We start from the raw sequence: 27,766 nt of genomic DNA, 5'->3' as shown, positions 1-27,766 counted from the left end.
GTGAATGCCTTAATTACTCAAGTTGAAAAACACTATCACTATGAATGTCTCTCCCTTACTTTCCTTGCAGCATCCGCACGAGTCTGAAAGGTAAATCCACCGTTGGTCCTTTCCCTGCCGAGTACGCCGGATGCTGCCAATCGGACACGAACAGGCTGGAAAATGTGCTGTAGCTGGGGAAGGTCTGCCAAAGTGTGTCAGACAGAAACGATTAACGTCTGCACCCTCAGCAGTGACCTCCATTTCCTGACATGCACCATCTAAATTAGTCAAATAATGGGATGTGAGCAGGATCACTGACAAAAAAGGGGGGAAAAATGATTTTTTTTCCAAAAGTTATTAACAATGACTAAAACTCCTCCAGCACTGTCGACAACGTGCGTCGGCACTAAAGCACACATGGTTGAGGAAGTGCGCAGGTCTCTTTTTCATCTGCAGAACTGACAACGCTGCATACTTAAGTTTGAATGGAAATACAAGGAGTCTCATGGGAAGCTGTGAAGAAGGACAGAAGTGGCTCACCCCCAGGGCTGTCAGCATATTAAGGAGAATAAGGGTTCATCTCCTCTCCTCTTCACCCGTCAGTGTCCCAGGGGCATAAAAACAGATTTAACCAGGCCGTGTCACTACAATTTTCAACAAAAGTCCCCAAACCTTCAGTCTGAGGTGGAAACTTTGCCTGCCGGATTGTTTTAGAAACACTGATTTAAAAGCAATTAGCTTTATGCATTGAGAAGCTTCTAGGTGCTGAGAAAAACCTGATTAAAGTCGGAGAAGACGGTAAACTAAACCACACAATTTGATTTGCATGAGGGACCAAGTGTTCTGGTTTATCTCAAGCAAAGTGCCGTCTACCAACAGTGTTATATTTCACGAGTGGTCCACTTAAAGAGACACAATGCCGCCCATCTCTTTATTCAGCTGTTTCAGACCTGAATCGCTCAGCTTCTTAAGAGCTTAGGGGAGCGATCAGGCGTTGCGAGAAGCAGCTCATCACAGCAAACTAATGAAAATGGAGGGTCTTCTCATGTCTGGCTCTGGGCTATCATTGTACACAGATCAATATGAACAGAGTAATAAGGTTTACAGTGACAACAAACGTAGTGCTTCTGGGCTCGATGTTCGGTATGTCGGTGGCATCGCATTCCAGTCTTTCAGACAGACAGTGACCTCATGCCGAGCCAAGGAGACTTTTATTACCCTCCAAGAGCAAACAGACAGGAAGAAAACTTGAGTTTATGATGGCTGCTGCAGGTTTTTCTGTCCTTATACCGCAAGGCAGGCTCGGACTGGCAATCTGGGTATACCGGCAAATGCCAGATGGGCCGGCCCACCTAGCGGGCTGCAAGGCCATCATCAGCAACATGAGAAAAAATTGATGTTGGAACAGCCCATTTGATGAGGGTTTACATGGTTCCAAAAATTGTCAGTAGGCTACCTATACTGTCAGGCAGATGAAGCAGTACAGACGGTCATCACCTTCCCCAACCGCTTCATGTGGATCCATCAATAGTGGTGTCTCAATTCAGGGGCTGCAGCCTTTGAAGGACGCGGCCTTCGCGGTATACGTCGGCCACCGCCATCCTTCGATTACCGTATCAGCCAAACCAAACGGTCTCCTAAATGGGACAGTCTAGATTGGAGGATTTCCTGGTTGCATCACCAGTTTTTCTCACCCAACCCGTTCTGTTCCTGTTACTTAACAGCCAGCTGCACTTGATGAAAGAAGGAGTAAGCTAGAAGTTTGTTCCCCTACATCATGGACCCAGAGATTGTTATTATATAGTTATTTTTAATTAATACTTGAGGAGATTCACCGCCAGAGAAACTGCCGCTTGATATATTTCAGGCTGTTGGACCGTTTTCAGGTATATTTACTAAATTAAGACTGTTTAAGCTGTGTGCTTTTAGCTAACAGTAATGTTAATAGCCATAAAACTAGTTAAAAATTGTTAGTTAACTTAATATATAATCGTCACCGGCGACTGGGCCATGAAGGATTCATCTGTTGCATCTTCCAAATTCTGGGAAATTTGGCATTTCTCGCCCGAATTTGAAGGAGCCTTCGAAATGGGACAGCCTTGGTTGCGCCAATGTGACGCAATCGGTCTTCAAATGCAGCCTTCGAGGGATGCAGCCCCTGAATTGAGACACAGCTCATGTGATGTTAGAGCAAAGATACTACAGTAAAACTGTAATGTTTGTTCCTTATTGTGCCACTGGTTTTAATCTGCTAGCTGAAAGTCTGACATCAGTGGAGTGTAAGATCACATCAGTTGTTCCCAGATCTCGTGAGAACATGTTGCTAAAACAGAGACATGTCTCGAACAAAGTTAATTTTCTCTTAATTTGTCTGGGGAAAAAAAAGAAAAAGAAAAAAGCCAATTCAGTGTCAGAATGTTTAGGGGGAGTCGAGGCTTGTGAAAACTCGCTCCAATATTTACTTTCGGGACAAGGGGTCGAAGGAATCAGTCATAATCTGTACTCACATTCACTTTTCCCATTGGAGTGAATGGACTCAAGACCGCCGCTAGTCTCCTAAAAGGGTGGGGCAGTGGCTAAAACCAATGTGATGCAGATACAGGACATGAATCAAAAGTGGCCCGTCTCTGTTTGGCTGAATCCAAATGTCCAGACTTCCCCACACTTGCAGACTGGCGGTAGTCACGAATTATGGTTGGCACGACCTGACTGATGCAATCATCTCAATTTCTATTGCTCCAGGTAATTTACTGGGTCCATGAGTTTGCTTTGAAGTCACAAGTTTTTTGTAAAGTCAAGTCTCAGAGCAGCCTGGTCCACGTCTAGTCTTAAGTCCTCATTTCTGAGATGATCTGCAGGCCCTGAGGTGTCATGGTTCTTCTGAACAGTGCGGTGCAGGGGTGTGAACAACATTAAGGTCTAAAGCACAGCGCTGCGGCCGTCAAACCAAAGATCACACAAAAAACTGTGATGAAATCTTTGCCACCAAAGACACACATGGTATTGTGGAGTCCTGACACGAAGGAAACACACTTTACAGGCAACCGCAATGGAAACCGACTGATTTTCTGTATCAGATTGGTATCAGAGTTTATCATCTGAAGACAGAGCGGCTGCAGGTTGTAATCTTGATGAACATGATCCTCTCTGATATGGAGAGCAGCTTCTCGTCTGTCCTGCCACCAGGCCTCCGAAACCTCCACCGATCTTCTGCCCGCTTTTTCGGACATTAACAGCGTTTCATTCATCCTGACCTGATAGAAAACACCCACACATACAAACACAATCAAATCTGTCTGGATCGTTCGTGGAGGACAGTCTGAGGAAGCTGTGTAGCAAGTTGGGTGAGAAAAACAGAGTGATGGACTTCGGAATTCCTGTAGCTTGAAGCATCTGAAGATTTTCAGTATGTGTTCATTTGGGTGACATTTTGCAGGTGAAGGCCAGTGGGGTATTGACATTTCAGGCCCCTTTGTCTGTACCCAGCAGGCCTGATAAGTAATCAATCCATGAGCACCACAATCAGGACTATTACCCCAAAGTTTTAGCTGAGAAACGTTGGCATAGGACTGTTATGTAATGGTAGGAATGATAAAAATAAAATGAGGTAGGTTAGATTAAAACTTTCTAAAGAGGACCACTACATCCCATCTCAGAGGGCTTTGTGCCACATGTATCTGTGGAGCCATATGGATGTGGGGAGAGAGAGCCGGTTGGCAGACTCTACACATGCTGTGGAGGCACTGGGCTGTGCTACAACAGTCCCCTGAAGGACTAAGTCTTCATCACGCATGTCTCCTCTCCCTTAATGACTTCACCAGCGACGTTTAATGTGCTAATTTGTTTCATAAACTGGAGTTAATTTGCGGCCTAATTATACGCCAAAGCATTGGTTCCCCCTTGCCGTTCTCTCCAGGGAGGAGTTGCAGGGTTATTGGTTGCCTCTCAGTCTGCTCTCCTGCTGCACTGCATGCCAACCGGCCACAGATGAGCAGTGGATGCCTCGCAATGTGCCCGTCTGGCAGCTGCAGCCTATCCTCAGAGCCCCTGTCTCTGAGCGAGACTGAGCACATCAAGTGCCCTGAGTCACCTCATTCGCTCTCGTCCCTAAAAGTTGCTGTTTGAACAGAGCTTGATGCGCTTTAAACACGCTGCCACACATCAACTGCAGGATTTAGCTCACGGAGGCCTCAGCGAGTGCAGGACTGAGTGGCAGGTAAGCATAAGAGTGGTCTGCTCTTGCTTAGACATGTGCCTGCGCTGGCAGCTGGCATTAACAATCCAAGCAGCTCCACAAGTGGAAACACATACAGTAGAGCAGCCTGTCAGAGCCTGCAGCTGCAGGAATCAATAAATCTTGAATATTTATACTGCTGCAAAGATCACCTGGCTGCAAACACGAGGAAATCAATACAACAATGTAGTCATGTTGGATCAGAGTGCGATAAAGGACTGAATGCCACAGAGCAGGGGGCCATACCTAGGGTTGGGTACCGTTCATAATTGAACTGATACGGTACCAGTACCGGTACCAAACAGTACCTTATTTCGGTACTTTTTACCCTATGGGCCCTAGGTGTTTTTGGGGTATTTTTACTGCCTTTACTTTTAAGTTCATATCACAGTCATTATAAAGGCTACATACACATGCTATATCTTGTTTTTTTTTCAGGACAATCTGAGCTAACCAGATTTGCCATCATTTCATGTTCTTCTATGTGCCTGTATTTTATATTAATTTTTATATCAATGAAAAAAACAAATCTGTGTGCCTAAATTCTTACATTTTTACATGTATCTCAGCATAGCAAGTTGGAAAATGACATATTCTGCCATACATGAAGAGGGGAGACTCTCTGGAATCTGGCAATATAAGAACCATGACGCTGGGACATTCTGTCACTTCACAGCTGTCCAAAACATGTGGTTTGTGCCAGGCAGACATGTTTGCCAGTATTTTTTCATTATTGCAAGAAATTCCATTGACTCATTCACAAGTCAAAAATGTGTTTTATCTGAAAGAAACATGCAATATTTACATCTAAGATCATAGAAAAATAGTCAACCAAGTGCAATAATGTCCTTCAAGATAATATTTGTTTTTCAGTTTCAGTTATATACTGGGGGAGACATTTTGGGCATTGGTGGGGGGGCACGTGTCCCCCTCAATGTATACGGTGACTACGGCCCTGTCAGCATGCATAATTAGGCTGCAGTTGTCTGGGTGCGCAAAGGTGAAGTGGCTGGTCTTGTCATACAAAGTTTGATTGAGTGTCAACTGGACAATATGGAGATATTTGCATCTTGAAAGCCGGACTACAAATGTGGACAGACAGGGAGAAACACACGCAAGCCTAAGATGTGGTAAGATACGAATTCCTCACTATATGAAGTGACTGACAACAAGATCTGTATAATGGATTGTAAAGAAATTTGTCAGGTTTTTATTTTGTAGACAATTGATCTGTATTTATAGCGTGATGGGATGACAGCACAATGATGTGTGTGGTCCTACGCTTTCATGTGATATGTGTGGCATTTCTGTGCGAGCCTGTGTTCGCGAGTAATCCATCCAAGAGTAATGTGTGTGCAAAGTTGTATGAAAGCTCTGTTATACATCATTTTATTGTAATTTTTCGCTGTGAAAACATTGGATTACCGACAAGTGCTTGGCCTTGTCGGAAAGCTACAATTCTGCTGTTTCTGCTGATATGTGTGGCTTCTCGCTATGACGCACAGTCGCGGAGAAAATCCACAGAGAAGAACGGGTGTGAATTTGGACACACTATGCGTCGTTCAGGCCCATAGTCTAAACTTCTCAGTTTCAACATTTTATTGAGAACATTTAGGAACAGTGCTGCACGTTAACCTTTGTCTGCACATGTTTTTGTCACCATTGTTGCTGAGTCTGAGGTGCGAGTCATGCGCTCTCGCTCCGCCTCCACCTCAGGTACCGAAATTTGGCACCGTTTCATTTTAAGTGAATCGGTACTCGGTAGTACCGTCGTGAATCAGTACCAAGTACAAAAAGTACCGAGTTTCGGTACCCAACCCTAGCCGTACCTCAACACAGAGTCACACGCTTTGTGAACCAACCAATAATTACAGGGCGGAGGGAGGGCTGCTTTCAGTCATGGATCTGAAACTGCACAAAAGGCTGAAAAAAGGAAAAAGTGCAACTGTGCCTGTGCATATATAAACCTCATTGTACTGTCTGTTACCTCGCATCCATGTGTGTCTAAAATGCACCACTATTAAAAACTGAGCAGCTGCAAGCCTCTTAAACACGCACCATCTTTCACAGAACAAAGGAAGACATTGCTTAACTCAAAGATGAATATCTGCACTTAAGTGATGGCACATGGCATCGTATTGTGTAGCTAACTTGAACTAATGTCCACCTTATGAAGCTCACAAGTTTTGAATCACTTCAATAACTGCACAAACACACCCTATCTTTTTTTAAACTCATACCAACCCTTTATGAAGATCCAGGTGTGGCTTATTTCCTTTGCATCAGCAGTGACATCATCATGAGGTGACTTCAGCTGGACAGATATGTCAGGCATGAAGCGCTTGTGACACAGCCTCTCAATGGTGTGATCCTTGATTCAGATCTAAGCTTCAAGTCCCACATTAACAAGGTGACGAAAACATTTTTCCAACTCACAAACATCGCCATGGTCATTTCTAAATAAAAAAGATGCTGAGAAATTGATTCATGCCTTTATTTCAAGCTGTTTCGACTAAAAACTCCGTAGCTCGCATATTAACCAGAACCAAGAGGAGAGAGCACATCAGGCCAGTCTGAGCTGCTCTGCACTGACTTCCTGTTACATTTAGAACTGATGTAAGGTCCTCAAAGGTATACAAAGCCCTCAATGGACTGGGACAGAGCTACATTGCTGACTCTCTTGTTAACTATTTGCCTCAAAGATCACTGCAATCATCTGCTGCTGGTTTACTGGAGGTCCCCAGCAACAGCCGTAAGATCAGTGATGTAGCCTTTGTCAGTTACGTCCCAAAGCTATGTAACAAACTATCTATAGATATCAGAGAAGCTAGCTCGCTAAATATTTAATAGAAAGCTAAAAAAAAAACGTATCTGTTCACTTCAGCCTTTAAGAGGCTAGCGGAGTAAAAAGTTGCATGACGTGTCAATACTCCAGTAAAGTACGAGTGCTTAGTTCCTCCACATTCCACCACTGGAGATACAGTCTGTGTTTAAACACAGTCATCAGCAGCCATCTCTCCATCTTACAGTCCATGCAGACCATGAATCAGTTAAGGGTGTGCTGACATCATGCCAACGTGAGGAGTGTAAAAAAGGAGGAACACCAACGTGAGTCAACATGGCTTAAAAAAATACTACTACACTTGATACCTGATTTTGTGTGTTCATGTCTGTGATTTGTCTTTTTCTGTCAGCTGTTTTACAGATATTATAATTAAAAGAGAATTGGAATAATGCAGTGGAGCTGACTTCTGTTTACTAAAGCAGCAGCTACACATCTGCTCTAATAAAAGACTTGTTGAACTTCTCACCTGCTCGGCTCCGCTCTGCTCCGCTCCATTAGACCACACGTTTGAACAAATATGGAGAGTAAACACTGGCAACCAGCGACAGTACATTAGTAATACAGGTAAAACAGGAAGGCTTTGTTTAGTCAGACAATGTTGTGAAAGGAGGCAGTGGTGGGTGTAAAGTATTTGCTCAGAGAGAGTTGGATGCAGGGGTGCTACCAGATATTTTGGAGCCCCTAAACTGGGACTCCTGAGTTTCAAGCAGGAAATTAATCTACATTTAAAATGCATATCCATATCAAAACTTCCAGAATGGGATGTGACACCTAATAATTATGTCACAATAACAGACAAAATATAGAACTCATAAAATCATCTCAATTAAAAAATGTCCACCACAAGCTTTGTTTAAACTTTCAACCACATCTTATGGTCTTTATCATTAAATATTTTGTTTAATACTTAAAAAAAAATAGAAGACAGACAATCAGCAATTCCTCATATTTAGAAAAAGCTGGAATCGGCACATAGTGGGACCTTTTTTGTTCGATAAATTAATTACTGTGCAGGCTTTTTTGGCACTTCAAAGATTGTTCTCCACCGTTGGAGGAGCCAAATAAAAAACTCATTTTCCTGAACTGTAGAAATTAATGATAACTGTAATCGTCAGGGGAATTTCTATTAAGTTTGAGTTACTATTTGGATCTTTATAAAACAGAAAAAGGTAATAGGAGTGAAATATTCTGATTATTTTTACAGTGAAAATGTTCAGCTCTCTTTACTATGAGGATGATGTATTGCAGTGGTTCTCAACCAGAGGTTCAGGGACCCCAGTGGCCCTTGAGATAGTTCCACTGGGTCCCTAGAAAAGTGGGGAACAGTTTGTTTTCAGTGACTAGTCTGATTACAGGTTTCACCACCTCCACGGTTATCCCCTCAAGTGTAATTAACAACTATGGAATTCTAGCATTAATCATATCTGCAAACCAAAACCTCAGATGGAGGTCCCTGAAGCAAAGTCTAATCAAATGAAGGGCAACGACCTCATGTATTTCAATTTAAGGATCCTTGACATGACGGAGATTGAGAACAATTCTTGTGCTGCCTGGTCTTTGTGTTGGAAAAGTTAATAAAAATCATAAATAACGTAAATTAATTTTTGATTCATCTTCTGTCAATCAAAAATGTTTGCAATACTACACACTTTTAATCATAATCCAGCCAGCACCAAGCAGCAACCTCCGGGGCTGAAAAATGAAGTCAACACAGTAGTGCCAAAAACTGCAGTTCCTCTAATGGCCACTTGAGGCTGGCTCCAAGAGCAAGTCGATCCCCATAGACCCCCATGTTAAAATGCCCACTACATAACCATATTTACAGCCTGGTACAAAATACAGTTAGGGTCTCTATAACTTTTATAACATTTCATTGTTATCAAGCAAGACATCCACTGCATTTTCGGCAACAACTGTGCAACCAAAAGCAGGTGTTTTTTTTTTTTATCAAGACATAGGCTGCATTTCCAGTGGCAACTATGTCACAGAAAATTTCTGTTTTTTAAGCATTTCAGGCTGATAGTGTGCCACCAAAAGCGTGTCTAGAGAGATGTTGGCTGCATTTCCAGCGGTGATCGTGCCACCAAAAGCAGGTATTTTTAAGCAAGACATGGGCTGCATTGTCAGCGCAGACTGTGCCACCAACAACGCTAAAGTTACGCGTAATTAAGGGTGTCGCCACTTTGAGTGACAGGTGTGTGCTGTCCCTTAACGTGTCACTACCACAGCAATGTTGGTTTGGTTATGTAACCACAGTGTAACCCCAGATTCAAAGAGTATAGGCGTCGCCATAGCTATTTCAGTGTGTTCAGTGTTCATTCTGGTTGCCTAAATAAGTCCTGAAAGTCTTATCTGTACTAAAAGACCCTCTAAAGAGTCGGATGTTCAGTGTTTCTGGTAAGCAGATTTTGTTTTAAGCCTGTTTCTCCTGGCAAATTTAGCATTATCACAGTTAACCATAGCTGTAAATGCACCTCGCTAACCAAGCTAGCAGCTAGCATTAGGGTTTGCTCCGCCCTCTCATACATATATGGTCAGTTCTGGCTCCAAAAATCCAAGATGGCAACAGCCACAATGCCCAAGGCTTCAAAACAGGAGTCCACAAACCAATGGGTGACATCACAGTGGGTACACCCATTATTTATTTTTTTTACACACTATACACGCACAAGATATATCATTTCGTATAACCATCTGTGTTACAGCTGTCACTGAAAAGCCTCTAAAGCAATCATCAATAGTCATTCTACTGTATACCATTAAACCACTCCCTCATCCAGGATCCTGCTCTGTAGGCAAATTCCACAAGATCCCATCCTACTCAAAGCCATTCCACCTCCCACATCTCCACCAAAATGCCTGAGCTCATCCTTTGCAGCTTCAGCCGTATGAAGATGCTGCGCGGCCTGTTACCGTGTTCAAAAGCCCGCTGGTGGGTGGAAATAGCATGCCACAGAGCAGGAGAGAGGCCCTGTGTACCCAGAGGCCTACTTGTATCAAGTGCCTGACATGCCATTCAGCGCCTGGCACCGCACCAGGGCCTGCAGGCATCTAAACATTTCCACTGAATCAAAGTAGCCTCCGCACAGACAGACAGCCTTAAATGTCAGAGTCGGTGCGGTGGAGATGCACACAGACAATGAGATTCCTATCGGTTTGTCCCTTCTCCTGCTCGGGGCAGCTCCCCTGATTGCATCCCTTGACAAAAACACCACGGGACAGATCTGATGGTCGTTACCTAGCAACAGGTGGTAAGAAAGATACTGGCCTGGCTTGAAGGATGAGAGGAGAGGCTACTCAAGAGACAAAACCACCGTTCTCCCTCATGAATTATGCCGATTCTAAATAGAATAATACTGACCTGAGGACTCGCCATGAATACCAATTGGTACTTGAGGCTCGGTCATGGAAATTTAATGACATCACTTCTGAATGTGGACCGAGCGTGAGTGAGTCTGTCACTGGCAGAGCATCAGGCGGTGTTCTGATAGCGGATGCCATTAGAGTGATGCCAAATCCAATGGAAAACTGTTTGAGGGGGTAGATACTGCAAACACTAGCAGTAGATAAATCATGCGTCGATATCTGTGAGGATGAAGTGGGTTAAATACTCGCTAACTGACATGCAACGGGAACTTTGGTTTATGGACTTTTAATTATCTGTGTGACACTGTTGTGGGATGCAGAGCTGTCAGCTAAACCTTTTATCCTCTCCTCTTCTGTTACAGCTTTGAGAAGCTCACCAGCATCTGCTTTGTTGCAGACATGACAGCAAATACTGTACAGACGCAGGTTAATAGGAACTGTTTGATTATCACTGCTTCTTTTCTGCCTTAAAAGCTGCAGCAGAGGAGGAACACGCATTTTAAAAAGGTGTTTATATAATATAAAGTCCTCTCTCTGTCGCCCACTCTCCCCATTTCTGATGTAAAGAAATTACAGGGTGTTAAGCAGCACTTTAACAGAACTGTTGTGTGAGAGTGAACTAATTACATGGTGAGAGGTATTCTGTGAATCCTGAATGGCCGAGCATTACGTTTTACCTTGGGGGAGTAAAGAAAAGGGCAAATAAAACAGCTCAGTAGCTGGAAGAAAGTTTTGGCAGCGTACATTTCTGCAAACTATTGATACGTCACATTTCATATCATAAACATCTCTAAAGTTATGTGGTTGTTGACGTAAAGAATAGGAGTTGAATTTGTCATCAGGAGATGGAGGGGGAGATAGATAGCGTGACACCTGGGTGAGACGGCTTCCAAACTGCAGACCACTGCAGAGTCAGACCACCGTTCAAGATCAAACAACAAGACATCAGCAGCATTTCTAGCAGTGCTTGTGCCAACAAAAGTGGGTGTTTTCAGAAAAACGCTGGCAGCATTTACACCAGCAATTTTGCTACCAAAAGCAGATGTTTTTTGGCAAGACATTGACTACATTTCCAGCAGCAAACATGCAACCAAAAGTGGGTGTTTTTCAATGAGACATCTGAATAATTACCAGCTACGATTGTGCCACCAAAAGTGGATGTTTCTTAGCAAGACACTGACTGCGTTTCCACCGGCGATTGTGCAAACCAAAAGCAGGTGTTTTTAGCAAGACATTGGCAGCATATATGCCACCAAAAGCAGGGTTTTTTAGCGAGACATTTGCAGCATTTCCAGCAGCAATTGTGCTAGTAAAAGTGGGTGCTTTTTAGTGAGACATCCACTGCATTTCTGGCAGTGATAATGCAACCAAAAGCAGGTGTTTTTAGCAAAACATCAGCCACATTTCCAGCGGAGGTTGTATCACCAGAAGCAGGTGTTTATAGTTAGACATAGGCAGCATTTCCAGCGGTGAATGTGTCATAGAAAACTGCTGTTTTTTAGCGAGACATTGGTGGCATTTCCAGCGGAAATCATGCCACCAAAAGCAGGCCTTTTAAGAGAGACATAGGTGGCATTTCCAGCGGTCACTGTGCCACCAATAGTGGATGTTTTTAGAAAGATGTTGGCAGCATATACATCAGCAATTGTGCCACCAAAAGCAGATGTGTCTTAGCAAGACAGCAGTGATTGTGCAACCAAATACACGTTTATAGCAAGACATCAGCTGCATTCCCAGCGGTGACTGTGTAACCAAAAGCAGGTGTTTTTTGTAAGACATAGGTCGCATTTCCAGCTGTGACTGTGTCACAGAAAACGTCTGTTTTTTGTGAGATATTGGTGCATTTCCAGAAGCTACTGTGCCACCAGAAGCATGTTTTTTAGACAGATGTCAGCTGCATTTCCAGCTGTGATTGTGCCCCCAAAACATGATCTTTACCTTATCATAACCAAGTGGTTTTGGTGCCTCACCATAATCATGTTAAGTCATGTTAAGAAACATTTCAACATATCCGCTACATCATAACATACAAACGTTATATATGTTTTGCAGAAATGTACAATGCCAACAGAGATCGTGGAGACTGGGTTGAACAAACACAAGTGCTCTTCTAAATTAAGGGACAAATTCTCAAACTGCTGCTCGGCTGCTATCACAGCAGTGAGTAGAGTAATGAATGCAGTACCAAGGTTCAATGGGAGTGGTAAAAATAGATGCTACTTAAAAGGAAGACAGAGAAAGAGAAAGAGAAAGGGGAATACAGCGAAAGTGTGATTTTCTTAGGTGTACTGACAGTTTGAGGCCAACAACACCCGGGCAGAGCAGAGCAGAGCAGCAGCTGCTTCCAAGCACATCAATACACACCCAGTGTCAATGCTTCGGTCCTCATTAAGTCCAACATAGTTGGGAGGTTTTTGTTGAGTCATGCTTTGCTGCTTGGCTTGATACAGCTGACGCCACATATTTTGGAACTCATGCCCAGCCTCCCCCCCTTACCTCCCTCTGGTTTTGTCTCCTCCACCTCTTTCCTTTCTCGCCCCACCATCTCTTTATCTGATCTTCTCTTCTTTACCTCCTCTCCATCCTAAAACCTTCCCACCATTATTATCCACCCTCCTCATTCTCACCACACCCCGGATGATTTCAATGAGATAGCTCCCAGTTCAGTTAACCTTGTAGTACTCTTGATCAGACTCCTCATTTTGCTCTCCGACTGTCTCTCTGCTGAAACTCAAAGACAAACTATTAGACTCTTCTGGGGTCATTAGGTTCACTTCACCATGGCAACAGCAGCTGCTGCTGTAATTCACAGGCAAATTTCTATTGCTCTGCAAACATACTTACAGCCACAATGCCATTTCGACAACCCTGGTTTTGAATGATGATTTGAATCAACAGCCCACTTGTCAAAACGTCCAAACACACCGAGTGTCACCTGGTGTGATGGCCTCAGAGGCACTTACTCAGCTAATGGCTCTTTTCGCTGCTCATCCACATTAACTGACTGCTGTGTTTTAAACGAGGACGAGAGTGTTTTAGCCATTTTGATCTGTCATTTCCCACCTGTTCAAACTGCAGTGAAAGACGGCAGAAGATGTCATGTTTCTAGGGTTATACATGTATCTGATTCAAGCAGCAGACCAAGTCTGAAGGAATAAGGCAGACTGACATGTCTTTGCAGTCCACAGTACAGACTTTCCGTCACCTATGTTTCCAGTACAGTTTGGTTAACAGGTATCTAACAGAGTAGCAGGAGTTGGAAGAGGAGCTAGTTGTGGGTGCATTTACTTCCTATTTCAAAGTTTCTCTAACCAATATCCTCAGTTTTCTTCAACACACTGCTCCGAAAAATATAAGGATACTATAGGGTTATACTTTGACCACTACACTGAAAACAAACCAAGCAGTGGTGAGCTGCCATGCCATGGCTATTAAAGGCTGCGGTGGTCACTCAGAGCTGCAGCCGTTTGATTCTGCGACGAGGTACAGCCGAACTAAAAGTTGGGGATAGTTTAATTTTTGGCAGTGAATTGCGGCCAGAGAATACCCACAGTCAATCAGTCAACAAAATCCTGAAACTCTGGTCACATGTTGACCTGTGTTACAAAGAATTTCTTCCCGTCTGAAACACATGAACACACCTCCCGGTTGCTGTAAGTCACACTTTACCTCGGCTTGGTTTGATTTCGGTGTTACTTTTAATTATTTCAGCTTTGTTTTTGAGAAATCACATTTTTTGGTGAGGCGGATGGCTGTAAGTGTTTTCCATTGGATACACATGGGCTTTGGCCACTGCTGAGAAGCTGAATCACAGCTGTGGTGAATTCAAAACATGACGCCATCATTGCAGAATTCATCCAAAATAGGAAAAAAAATAAAAAGTCCAACAAGCCTCAATAACGTGTGCAGATTCTACCCAATGAGACAATGGCTAATGGGGATGGTTCTGTCTGACTGGCCAGAGAGTTCAACGCTTGGCACGTATCGGACAAAGCTGCGACTACAGAGGGAATGTAACTGAACTGTATTCAAAGTGCAACACTGCACTGTGAATTTATCATGCAAGTTGATATCTTGATGACCATAAAAAAGAAAGATATATTTTGCAGCCCTATCAGGAGTCATACTTTACCTCTCTACCTGTGTGTTATGCACTTAACCTTGGAAGTACCTGGATTAATTATATGACGAGGCATTGTTTTTGAAGTGAAAAGACATCGGTCTAATGTACTGATGTATTCCATGTTTGTATTCATGCTACTTTTAATTGTGTTAATAGTCTGAAAGTTCTACAGTGGGTAACTTTGAAAGGTTGAATCAACCATATAAAGTCAACACAATCAGCTCTTACCTTGCACGTCATCATGTCACTGACCCTCTGCTGCATGGACTGCCCAGCTTTAGGTCTGACCAGCAGGTAGAGGGCTTTGACCTCGGGGCAGGACCGCAGCAGCTTCTCCACCAGCACCTTCCCCATGAAGCCTGTGGCTCCCGTGATCAGCACGTTCTTGCCGGCGTAGAATTCCGGTATGGACGCCATGCTGCTGCCCGCTGTGCCGCTGCAGATGTCTGACAGTCTGGTCTGTCCGTCTGCTGCCTGCTCCTCTAACCCGCCGAGCTCCCGGTTTTCAGACAGCTCCTGCACAGGGAGGAGGATGTGAACGTGAGGACTGGCGGCCACATGATTTAAATACAGTATCAGGAAGTACTTGTGATGCTCGTGTGTGAATACATGGCGAGCTAAAGTGTTGAAGAGGTTCGGTGAGAAGCCAAATCTAAAACTGTGAATCACACTAATGTGGCAGGGTTGTAAAAAGGAGATTTGCATGAATGAAATGTTGCCTTTAATGGCTTCAGTTTGATATATTACAGGAGGAAAAACACATTTTAACAAATTCAGAATGTGCATCGGTGGCGTTATCGCTCTGTTCTGACCTTCAAACTGCCTGAAGAAACATCCAACTAGTATGTAAATTAGATGAATATTCATACAGGCGGAAATAGAGAGGGCAATGTTCAGGGGCAATTTGACATGGGCTTGTGTGTGTGTGTGTGTCTGTGGTGAGTTTACAACCAAAGGCTGTGCTCCAGGGGAGAGGTAAAATTCACAGCACAGCAAGCAAATATTATTTTCATAATTAAATCAATTATTAAAATCATCTTTTCTGGTCACATATGGATCCAAAGAGCACCTGTATTGAAACCTGCATGTGTCAAGCAGCACTCCTAAGCCAACCTACTTCATAAAGCAATGAATCGTTCGAAAAATTCAGCATGAGCATCTTCAGCGTCTTCTACAACTTTACACACCACAGCCGCTCCTGTAGATTAGAGGTTAAAAAGTTGACTACGAGCTGCAGCGTCCCTAAGATAGGGCTGACCGGAGATGTTTGCTGCATCTCTCTCTTACTCATTTCCTGTTACCTCTCCACAGTCTGGAAATTTTTAGGAGTTCAAACGCCAAAGGGCTGAAACCCTTTTGTTTATGCACTGATTTATTCTTCATAATCTTTGTCCCGAATGTTTTTGCAACTTCCCGTGAGATGGTAAATCGTAGACGCATGAAATTCTCAACAATGATCGGAAGTTGTGTGCCAACGCTGCCAAAAAATGTGACCCCAACCATATTGATGGGAACGCTATGATTGAAAAGTCAAATTTTGAAATTTGAAAACACGAAACTTGGTACAGACATCCATCTATTTCCATCAGGGTTGCCCACATACCTCATTTGATTCGGTTCAATCGAACTCAAGTCTGTTTGCCCCCTCAGTGTGGTTTGTTTGGGCAGGTGTGAACACAGCAGTCACACCCAGGTGCGCACCAAAACAACCTGACTGAGACCTTCTTGAAGAGGTGGTCTTGGTCCGGTAACAACAGAACTCTGGTGCTGTTCGTTGGTGGTGAGAACGTGTTCCTGACCGTGTATTTCCTCCAACATGAGCACTCTGCTTTTAGTGTAGAGTGTCAGATTGGATTTACGACAGATCCATCTGAGGCTAGATCTTACAAGCTACTTTATGTGTGCAACCATGTGTCCCTGCTGTCCAGCGCTGGGTGTAACCTGTGTAACAGCAGCAACAGAAAGTTTGCGGATCTGGCGCACAATTTGGCCAAAAATCAAGTGTTTTTCCAAACATCACCAAACTTGGCAAATATTTTTAATTAAGCAGTTAAAACATGAGGCCATAAAGTTCTCGAAACAGACTAATTAGGGGTGACAGCGCTGTGTGAGTGTGATGAGCGTCTCCCGGACTGTCAGAAAACCTGTTACTTATCTCAAATGCAAGAGTCGGAACTGTCAGAGGTCATTTTCCTTTTGCAGTTTGCAACTTCTAACAGTCTGTGCTGGCTTGAACCCCAGAAAGATATTTTTTGTAGTATTTTTTTGGGTGTCCTTGTGACTTTGAGTTTTGACTATTGTAAAACGACAGTTAAACTGCTATTGTGCTAAATGTTAATTTCAGTATTAAAGACGTGATTTTGAATATATTTGTCATTATCAGGATGCACATTTCTGCAGAGAATTTTATTTCAACCATATAACCCCTCTTGTAAAGGAATATTCACAGAAGCTACCTTTTAAGGCCCCCAGAGTCAAACATGAACACACACGTCACCTCTGGCGTGGGACAACGTGACCTCACAGCTCTACTATCTCTGCCCTCCACAATCAGTCGACCCAAACCACAGCAGCACTGGATGTATGGCTACAATCACCCTATATGATGATATTCCTCTGGACTATCTTCCATTTGCTCCTGAAGTTAAGACAAGAACACTTTAAGCTTGTTTTGGAGACATTGCTCGACATCTCCAGCCGTCACTGCGTCTGTTCGTGTAATCTCTCTGTCATTCCACAAGGTCTCACACTGTAGTTTCTCAGAAGGCAGCTTGTTGTGTTGACTCAGGGTTATCCTTGCATGATAATGAGATTTGCATGGCGACAGATCCAAGCCCACATTAGCCGGGGACCATTGCTGGTTAGCAACAACATTTACACAACAATCTCTTCCCATTGAAACGCAGTCAAAATCAAGAATGAGCCAGACAATGGCTCACACACCTGCCTCAGCCGGCTAAAACACACATTTACACAAGATATAGTGACCCACGCTTGCACTCTGTCATTCTTTCAATGATTTTTGGCGTGTTTCTGCTGCCCTCATTCTACTGCAACTTAATTGGATCAATTGCTGCTCTAATGGTGGCGGTGTAATGGACTGTGTGTGCTTATTTGGGCCAATTCAGTACAATAAATCAGGAGCTGCATTTGCTGCTTTTGTTGTGGCAGGTGTCCAGGTCCTAAAGGGTCCTGATGAGGACAAAGACACCAGACAGAGGCTGATGAGGCTTCAGCTGCTGGTCATTAGCTTATAGGTACTGACTCTGCTCCCAGTGTTCATGAACTGCACACTGAGCATCTGGAGGCAACAACCAAAGCAACAGTTTGCTCTTTAGCGAGCAGATTACATTTTGCAGTTGACTTGGCGACAGTGCCTCCTGATGGGTCAAAATTTGGGGCATCTGTGGGTTAAACTGTCAATTCACCTGAATTACAAAAAAAAAAAAAAAATAGTTTCCTCTTACTCCAAATAGTATGTCACCATGGTGATGGTTTTGGTTTTAGGTGCCCAGGCTGGGAGATCTGAGTTATTTACACACCTTCCTACATTTTTCATTGGGGTGACTTAAAATCTTTGGGTGGCACCAAAACCAAAAGACATAACTGAATTTCGGGAATTCGATTTTGCTGTATACAGGTTAGTTAAAATTTTTGTCAATATGAGAGTTAAGAACTGCATACTTATAGACTTTGGTTTCTTATATTACTGTTATGGTTACTTATTATCTGATTTACATCGACAAATACCGGCATAGTTAACATTTAGAGTTGCACAACAATCCTGTGTTAATGCGAAATGAGCTGGTTGTCCTTTTCCTTACAAAGACAAATGTACAGTTTTAATTTAAAGGAGTACATTGATTATAGACAAAGAAACATTTACAGTTAACAAGCCATTTCAAGTTTAGGGGACTCCTTGGTTCCCATAGAAGCCATTTTTATTCAGATATCTTTAAGTGAGAGTTCAAGGGACCCCTTTAGAAAGTTGCCATGCCAGTTTTTCCCTCGCCAAAATTTTGCCTAAATTTGGAGCGTTTTTTAGCCTAATAAGCTAGCACGACATGGTTAGTACCAAGGGCTGTCCTTGTTTGTCTACTTGCATAAGATACCACTACTTTCACACTAGCTTAAAAAAATGAGCATGCCACAGTCTCTTAAAGACAGTAATGTCCGCCTCCAATTATTTAGGCAGGGGCATATCAGGGTGGCCATGGCTCCCCCAGCCCCCCTTTGGGAGTACCACTGTCTAGGGCGGCAACTAATGATTACTTTCTACATTATTTAACGTGGAGAAAACAATAATTTGGTGTATAAAACATCAGATGACAGTAAAAAAAAAAGCTTCCCCAGAGTCTAATTTGATAATTTTAAATGTTTTTGTTTCGTCCAATCAACATTTTTTTTTAAACTGAAATCATTCAATTTACGATAAGCCAAGCAAACGCAGAAAACTTTTACATTAAAGAAGACGGACCCATCAAATGTTTAGTATCTTTACTTGATCAACTCTCCGATTGACTGTTGCAACTCTCTGACAACTGTCAAGTGTTTGTTCTATGGATTATCCATAGTAATAAAGAAAGTGTTTCTAAAATGACAAACTGCTCTTCAAATCTTTCAAAAGCATTTTCCTTGTGAATGAAATTTTGCTCAATTGTATTGTACTGCTGTGGCAGCAAAAAGAGATGCACTTCAAAACCTCCACTAGTGTAGAAAGCGAGAAGTTTTTCCATAATTTGGCTGAATGCTGTGACAACTGACTTCCAGCTACATTAATACAATCTAATGCTATTCACTGTATTTACTGTAACGTCCTCAGAGGGAGAGGCTGCTCATTGTGCCTTCAAGGTCCATCAAACCCCCACAGAGACAACAAAACTACAGCAGGCATTTATAGCCACTTGAGGAAATGAGTGGGTGCACAGGAAGTTTATCACTGCTGGATTACAGCTGCAGGCCGATCAGTCACTACTGTGCACTCAGGTCAGACTGTTTCAGACAAAGAGGAGCATGTTCAAATCATGTGAAATCTAACTCAGCAGCTTCTGCTGTTGAATGAAGAATCCCAAAAAGTTTTATTCAATAATTCAGTGTCACACGAGGTGAGTAATTGATACACAAATAATAATTTGGGGGGTGAATTATTCCTTTAAGTACATTTTGATGTGATTACTTTCATACTGTTATTTAAGACAGACTTTGTATGCAGGGCTTCTACTAGTTGTAGAGTATTTTTGCAATGTGGTGTTACTAGTTTCACCTGGGTAAAAGATCTGAGTTCCTCTTCCACCACTGCAAAGCCAGTTTGGTTTGTGGTTATAAAAACCACATGAGTAATGTCGGTATTTTTCACAGAAGCAGTGCAGCTTATCTGTAACCATACGGCTTTATGAGAAGAGGACATCGTTATTGTGGATTTTATTGCAGTTTTTAGTTTTATTTGGCGGTTATAGTGCGCTGCTGAACATTCACAGTCTGAGACTTTGTCTGTATTTCCCTTCAGTCAGTCACTGACTGTAACCCACATCAATCTGAGCCGTCATGTGACTTCAGCTGTGTTTTCTCTCTGAGGCTCGCTGCAGCTTTGTGTCTCTCTGATCAAAGCACCGTGCTGGATGTGTGTGCTAAAAGCTCACAACCACGCTGCCAGTGTTGCTGTTCATTTGTGCGTAACCATGGCAACGATGCACTGATACATCACAGGCCTCTTTAAGACTGGATGACAGCTTCCTGTCTCTGGTTGGCATCATCTTTTCCTCCGAAACCAATCACAGAAGCGGGGCACGTTCAGTCCCGTCTAACATTTGCCAACTTGACTGTTTAAAAAAAAAAAAAAAAAAAAAAAAAAAATAGGGGCTGATGGGATGCCTACTTGTAAAATTCTGCACTTGGCAACAATAGCACAACATTTAGCCAAGGCTGACGCTCGATCAGCGCTTTTAGTGACTCAGTGGAGCTTGTGATTTGTACACAAGATGAGTTTTTTCCCCGCTGTCTGCTTCTTTCATCCTCTCTCCTGGGCTGCAGATTCCCGGCATGTCTGCCCAAAGACAGAAGACGGAAACCAAATCCTCCTGAGCCAAACGTGGCCCAGATAACAAAACAACAATCTTGTATTTACTTGCTTTCCTTCCATCCGGCCGTCTGAGCTTGCATTATTGAATTACACTCCTTAAAACACACAGAAAAAAGATGTGCATGTTTGATTTAGTCTTCCGCTGGTTTGCAGTGGAAAAGAGGCGTCACAGAAACTGAGGCCTGGTTTTGGAGCTGGAAGCAAAGCCCACTGAGCTTTGCATTTAAACCAATTCTGATGATCTTAATCCTTTTTATTTGGATCTATAACCTACAGACGTGCAGATTTACTGCTCTGTACGCACAGACACCAAAATAAAAAGGGTCAAGTCAAGGTCCTCTGCTGAGGCCCCCTGACATTCCAGCTTTGTGCTTCACAGAGATTCCCCGTGGACACAAGGACAAGAGCAGGGGGGCTGAAAGTCACTACGGATTAACGCCCGACAATGGAAATGTTCCTGCAGCTGGAAAAGTGTTGGAATGGACGCACACATCCCAGATTCATGACACGCAAACACACACACACACACACTGCATTCTTCTGAGGTTAGACAACCCCACCTCCAGCCGCTCCCTCTGCCTGTCAGTGAGGCAGATGATGTCCAGCCACATCCTGCTACAAGCCAGCATGGAAATAGGAGCTAAACTAGTTATGTCAAGAAGTCCAGTTTCTGTTGCACAGAACTCTCAGCGTTTACTGGGGCTCCATGTGGCTGCCTGACAGTATCTCATAATTCCCTCAACTTGCCCTCGTCAATCATGGTGAAGGTTGAGCAGAATAAAGCTCAGACGACGTGTGTCAGCATTAACCTTGCTGTGTTGTCACTGATGAATAAGACAGCATCCTTTTTACAGTCTGTATTAAAAGTACTGGGCAGCAAGGACGAGCACTAAAACCTGAAGGGACCAGCTTCTCAGGTTATGATGCCATCTTGACAAAGTGCTGCGTCATGACCAAAGTCACTCAGGGTCATTTCAAAAATAAAGTTTGGAGATGCTCGAGGCATATGAGTGCAGCTCAGCTGCAGAGATTTCAATGCTGCTGCACTCTGGCCTTATTTCATGTTTCCTTTTCTTCCGACTGAGGGTTTTCTGTGTTTTCCTCAAAGCCTCTCTCTCCGGGAGGTCCACGCTGTTTGTCGGAGGCGGGTTGTTTTAAGCCGCAGCTCTGCAGTCCTTCTGCTGCCTCCGGCCTTTCCTCACACAACCCCTCTATTAGTGGGTCAGCTGAGTGCTGCTGGAGACACAGGCAAAAATCGAGCTCTACAGCTGCACACTGGCTCAGACCATTATAAATGGACAAAAGCTGACAGAGGCGGGAGCAGAGGGAGAGAGTGTGGGAAAAATAGAAAGAGCAAAATGCTGCAAAACGCAGCCAATAATTAAGGCAGCATTAGTCAACTTGAATGCCAGTGCCAAGCAGCACAAAGGAAAAGTCGGTCCCTTTCACTAAATAACACAGTGCCAACATTGTAAAATAAAAAAATAAAAAAAACACACTGAAAAGCCGTGTTAAGTGTACTACCACTGCGGGCAGTCGTTTTCACATCCCGGTGCCAACATGGAGACCTCTGAAAAGACAAGGTCCAACTGGTAAATTCGAGCCAGGAGACAGGAGGGTTTCAGGGGCCAAACTCGTCTCATCTCATCCAAGATCCAAGACTCCCAGAATGGAAAGCAGCACTAACAGTCTGTCTATACAGGAGGGGTAGCATGAGTAGTACTCAATCTGTGTCAACACAGGATGCTTCCAGGCACAGTACTGAGTTGTAGGTCACCCCCATTTTGGCATGATCATCATACACTGCTCCTTTCGCAGAACGGAAGGAGCTATGGATGAGATAAGAGAGGAAATGAGCAACTCTGAGGTCAGCTAATGACCTGATCATCAGATTAGATAAATAAAATATTAGTTCCTGGAACAAAATAAGAGCTCAGTGACTTCATTAAACAACCGCAATAAATGTTGGCATTACAGACCACAAACATGTTACATTTGTTGTTTCATATTTAGTGGATATGTTGAAAATTCTTCATTTCTTAGTTTTCAATTTCTGTTGCAACAGTGCAGTGGTTAACGTGACTGGGTTTAGGCTCAAAAACCGCTTGGTCAGGGTCAGGAAATCATTGTGTTTTGTCTGTAAATGCACACTTTTGTCTTCACAAACACAACCAGACATGTCCAAAGTCTTGTTACCAAAAAACAAACAAACACGGTCTTGTCGCTACAGACATGGAAGGACGTGTACCGAACTGTCGTCAAAGAACACCCACTTTTGATGCTAAAAACAACTCTAGACATGTCCCAAACTCATTAAAAAAAATACCCCCTTTTGCCGCTACACACACAGCTGGACATGTCCCTCGCTCTCATTAAAGAAAACCCACTTTTGTCGCTAAAAACACCTCTGGACATATCCTTAACTCTTGTTAAAAAACCTGCATTTGTTGCTACCAACATGGCTGGACAGGTCCCGAACTTTCATTTAAAAACAAAGACTTCTGTTGCTAAAATTACCTCTAGACATAATCCAAGCTTTCCTTAAAAAATACCAGCTTTTGTCGTAACTTTTTGTCTCAAACTGTCACTAAAAACACCCCGTTTTTGTAGCTACAAGCATGGCTGGACATGTCCCACACTCACAGTAAAGAACAACCGCTTTTGTCACTAAAAATACCTTCGGACATATACCCAACTCTCATAAAAAAAAAAAAAAAAAACTGCTTTTGTAGCTGTCCCAAACTCCCCTTAAAAAACATTACTAGCTTCCATAGCTTTTGTTGCTATGGAATGGCATGTCCCAAACTGCTGTTAAAAACACCTGCTTTTGTCACCAAAAAACACCTCTGGACATAACCCAACGTCCCATTGAAAAAAACCCTGCCTTTGACGCTACAGACATAGCTGGTCATGTCTCAAACTGTTATTAAGTCACTACAAACAAGGCTCGTCATGGTCCTAACTTTAAAATACCTGCTTTTGTCGCTACAAACACCTCTAGACATATCCAAATGTCTTGTTAAAAATACCCAGCTTTGTCGCTACAAACACAGCTGGACATATCCCTAACTCGCAATACCCTCTTTCTGTCACTTCAAACACAGCCCAGCCTGTCACTAACTCTTGTTTAAAAACACCTGCTTTTGTCGCTTCAAACACCTTTAGACATATCCCAAGGTCTCATTTAAAATACCCAGTTTTGTTGTTGCAAAACACCAAAAAACTAGGGATGTCCCGATCCAGCTTTTTCACTTCCGATCCGATACCAGTATTACAGCCTTGAGTTTTGGCCGATACCAATCCGATCCAAGCACGTATTATACATATTCACTTATTTTGTTGTCAGTCATGTTAGAAAAGGTTTGATCAAGCGATTTTACTCTAACAAGAACAACTACTTAATCAGGTTAGTTAGAATAAAAACATATCCAAAACTCATGTGAAAGAACGCCTGCTTTTGTTTCTCACCTAGGTGTCATGCCATCCACCACCCCGTCCTCCTCTGAACTACGTCATATGTATGAAAAATACAGATGTAAAATATCCGTAGTTTGAAGAGACGTACGCCAACATTTTATGATAACGATGGCAGATTTATGAAAGCCATCACTGTAAACTGAAAACAACTCTTGACGCATCACTATTAACCATCTTTCCCAGCATCCTCCAGCTCGACTCCCCCGCTCCAGTATATGAGGTTGTGACATTGACCCTTACACACACCCACGTAATTGCCCAGCACTTTTAAGGGCTCTTATCCCAGATTGCATTACCACAAAAAAACAGCAGGTCTTCTCCTCCACTTAATTTTTTCCGATACAGCTAAAGGCTAATCTAATTAGAATTAATTATATTAGCCGTGGGCTTCGAGGATTTAAACAGTGCCTGATCTTTTTTTTTAAAAATCACGAGCCAGTTTCAAATCTACACGTGAAGGTTGTTGCTCACTATCAGATATCTGGCCACAGGAGATTCACTGTGTGTGCGTGTGTGTGTGTGTGAGAGAGCTTATGTTTCTGTGTGTTCGCATACTCGTGCATCGCTGCATTGTCCACATTATGTCTGATGGCAGAGCGATTCTGTAATTACACCAGCCGTCTCTGAGTGACACAGCCTCTCGGTGCTGTGGTGTCAATTCACGCCTGGCTCAGACCCAGACTGGCAATCTTACTCCCGAGTGCTGCGACCGGGGCCAGGAGGTCATGAACCCTCTGCGGCCATCATGGTCTGAATCCCATGCACCACTTAGTTTCTTTTTATTCAAACTGAAGTGCAGAACAAAAACACGAGGGCTGGAATGAGGTCAGCTAACACCAGAGACAGTTCATTACACCGGGGCATCGCTGCCTCATTTCAAAGTCAAAAAGGAGAAAACAGAAAAACAGAAAAACAGTGTTCTTTTTCAGCCGTGTGTTTCTATAGTCTCAGGGTGTAAGTCAGCTTTTTCATGCAGCGTTGATAGTTCACAGTGCCCATAAAAAGGTCCATTATTTCTCAAGCCAGCATTTACTTGCAGCCACAAAATCTCCAGCAGGTAGACATTACTTTTACACAAAACTTTGGAATAACTCCCAAGACACAAAGAGAAAAATGACACATCAGTACTAAAGCCCAGCATCCCACTTTCTCCCAAAAATACTGAATATGTAAACAAAACCCAAAGATATGAGCATGGTCCACACTACCTCCAGACATAACACTGGGTCCCAGTTCATTTGGATTCTACTTAAAGGTCATGTAGAGAAGTCTCCTATTGTTTTCTCTTTTCAGTGAGTGATTTCAACTTTTACCTGCAGAAAAACAACATGATTTTGAGCCTCTGACACCAACTGTCCTGCCATCTTAGGTACATGAGGTTGTGAACTCAGAGCTCTTACAATTAAGGGCTGCCCCCTAATAGTCGATCAGACTTTAGGTGACAAGAAAGGTCATTGGTTGGCAAGATTTCATTGGTTGCTTAATCGCAGAAAAAAACAAAACAAATGTGAAACTCTATTCGGAACCACACCTTGTCAAAATAAGTCAAAACCTTTATGACTGGACCATGTGGGAATTTAATTTGAAAGGACAGACACAGGAAGTGTCCATGCTCAGCAGTCAGACAGGAGTCAGGTTAATTTCCAGGGCTGGTACCTGCGGTTATTCCACAGGCTAGTTAATAACATGTCGGGCAGGAAATCCAAAGTGTGGGATCATTTTGAGAAGGTGAAGGACGAACCCAAGGTGATATGTAAACTCATCTTCATTGGTCGACTACAAACATGATGTATCATCTGAAACATGGAAGTAGCTACAAGCCCAATAGCCACTAAACATGCGGGCGACTAGTCGACTAATGGTCCTAAATGACTATTTGTTGTTCGACTAGGGCAGAAAATGGACTCCTCTGAACATGAACCCATTTGAAAGCACCACTAAAAACAGTTAAGCTCTGTAACTAACTAAAAGTGTAAGAATTAAGGGGGCGATCACAGAAATGAGACGCTAGAGACGCGGACGCTTCAAAGACGCTTGAAACGCTGGAAGCTCTTATTCAATGCGCGCTAGCTACTGGCGTCTGACGCTCAAAAAGTTGAAAAATATTTTAACTTTTCAGCGTCTACGCGCGTCTAAAGAGACACCGGAAAAACACCCATCTAAAAAGACGCTTGAACGCCGGTCAGACGCGCCGTATCATAGGAAAACAATGGTTTTACTGGCGTCGCGTTTCTAGCGTTTCATCTCGGTGTGATCGCTCCCTTCGGATGTCAGTTTCAGTTGAGTTTCCTGTCCACAGCTGGACACCCATTAACAGTTACTAGCAAGTTAAGGGAAAGAATGCAAAAATGATGGGAAATACAAGATTCCCTTCATTTGGTCTGGCACGCCATTGACTCAGTGAGCTTCAGCATCGCATTTCAAAGCACTTTCCATTTAGAGGTGATGAAATTTTAATGTTTTGTGAGTTATGTCTTGCATTTTATTTTGCTTTGCTGATTGCCTGATGAGCAGCGCCATTAGCTAGCTCCCACCAGAGCTGGGTGGTGCAGTGATGTGAAATTAACATGTGCAATGGGTAAAAAATATTCTCTGCAGTTATCTGTTCATCAGTTAACTGTTGATATCCCTTCCCCTCTGATATAAAGTGAGAAACTGATCCTTAAGTGTACTTTAACTGACTTAAAAACATACAAAAATGCTTTTATTTAGAATTCTCAATCCATCAATTAATTAATCAGTCAAGTGAATGAATCAATTACTTTGATCATTCCGTAATCTTTGAGTTTTTTGTGCCAATATATCACAGGTTCTGACTGCTGAAATGTGAATATTCTCTGGTTTTCTCAGTCCTCCATGTCCTCTGTTTAACTCAAATGACTCAACTTAAGTAACAACATCCATCAACAGTGTGATCCTGATTCAAAAGTTTTGAGGGTTAGGGCTCTTAAGATCAACAGAGAGTCTGTTCCAGAGATACGCAGCACACAGTGGTGGTGACTAAAGGTTGCTTCACAAAGTTTAGTCCTGGCCCTGGGCACTAAGAGCAGCCCACTCCCACATGTCCCGAGAGGCCTGGTAGTTTACTCCTCTGTAATGTATTTTGGTCCCACTCCATGTATTGATTTATAAACAAAGCAACACTGCCTTGTATTCAGTTCTGTGGCTAACAGGAAGCCAGCGTAATGACTTAAGGATCAGGGTGATGTGGTTTGACCTTTTGGTCCCCGTAAGAACTTTGGCAGCTGCGTTGTGAATAAACTGAAGATCTTTGATGGTCTTCTTGGTCAGACCTGCTGGAAATAAAAGCATTAATGAGTTTTCCCAAGTCGAATTTTTACATGAGATCCCCGAGCCTGTTTACGTCTGGTATTAACATGCGTTTCAGTGGACAATCAAGACACATTTGTTCACACTTGTGTCTAACATGTGTTTCCAGCTGACTACCTGTGTTCAGATTTCATTACTGCCTATGTCCCTGATGCTAGATGGTCAAAAGGCCCGGCGCTGTTATTACGTCCTCACTCTTGTTAGCTGCTTGCTAGTCACGTTAACACTCATGTCGGCACAGCTGAAGCTATCACTGTCAGCAGAATTCAACACGTCTCCTTCCATAGGGCAAAAAGATGAGTTGTCGTGCAACACGTCATAAAACCTGTT

The 27,766-nt window shown here is 43.1% G+C and overlaps 1 protein-coding gene across 2 annotated transcripts in view; it reads right to left on the bottom strand.

The window, feature by feature from the left end:
- Positions 1 to 27,766, bottom strand: part of si:dkey-97m3.1 (fatty acyl-CoA reductase 1) — an 85,280-nt gene that overhangs the window by 36,580 nt on the left and 20,934 nt on the right. For both annotated transcript variants that reach the window (XM_049566484.1, XM_049566483.1), the window contains exon 2: positions 14,779 to 15,066. In XM_049566484.1, coding sequence (XP_049422441.1) covers positions 14,779 to 15,066 — 288 coding nt within the window. The remainder of the gene's footprint in view (positions 1 to 14,778; positions 15,067 to 27,766) is intronic.

This window comes from Epinephelus fuscoguttatus, linkage group LG22 (assembly GCF_011397635.1).
Source record: "Epinephelus fuscoguttatus linkage group LG22, E.fuscoguttatus.final_Chr_v1".
Classification (NCBI taxonomy): domain Eukaryota; kingdom Metazoa; phylum Chordata; class Actinopteri; order Perciformes; family Serranidae; genus Epinephelus; species Epinephelus fuscoguttatus.
This window is presented reverse-complemented; position numbering and strand designations above follow the sequence as displayed.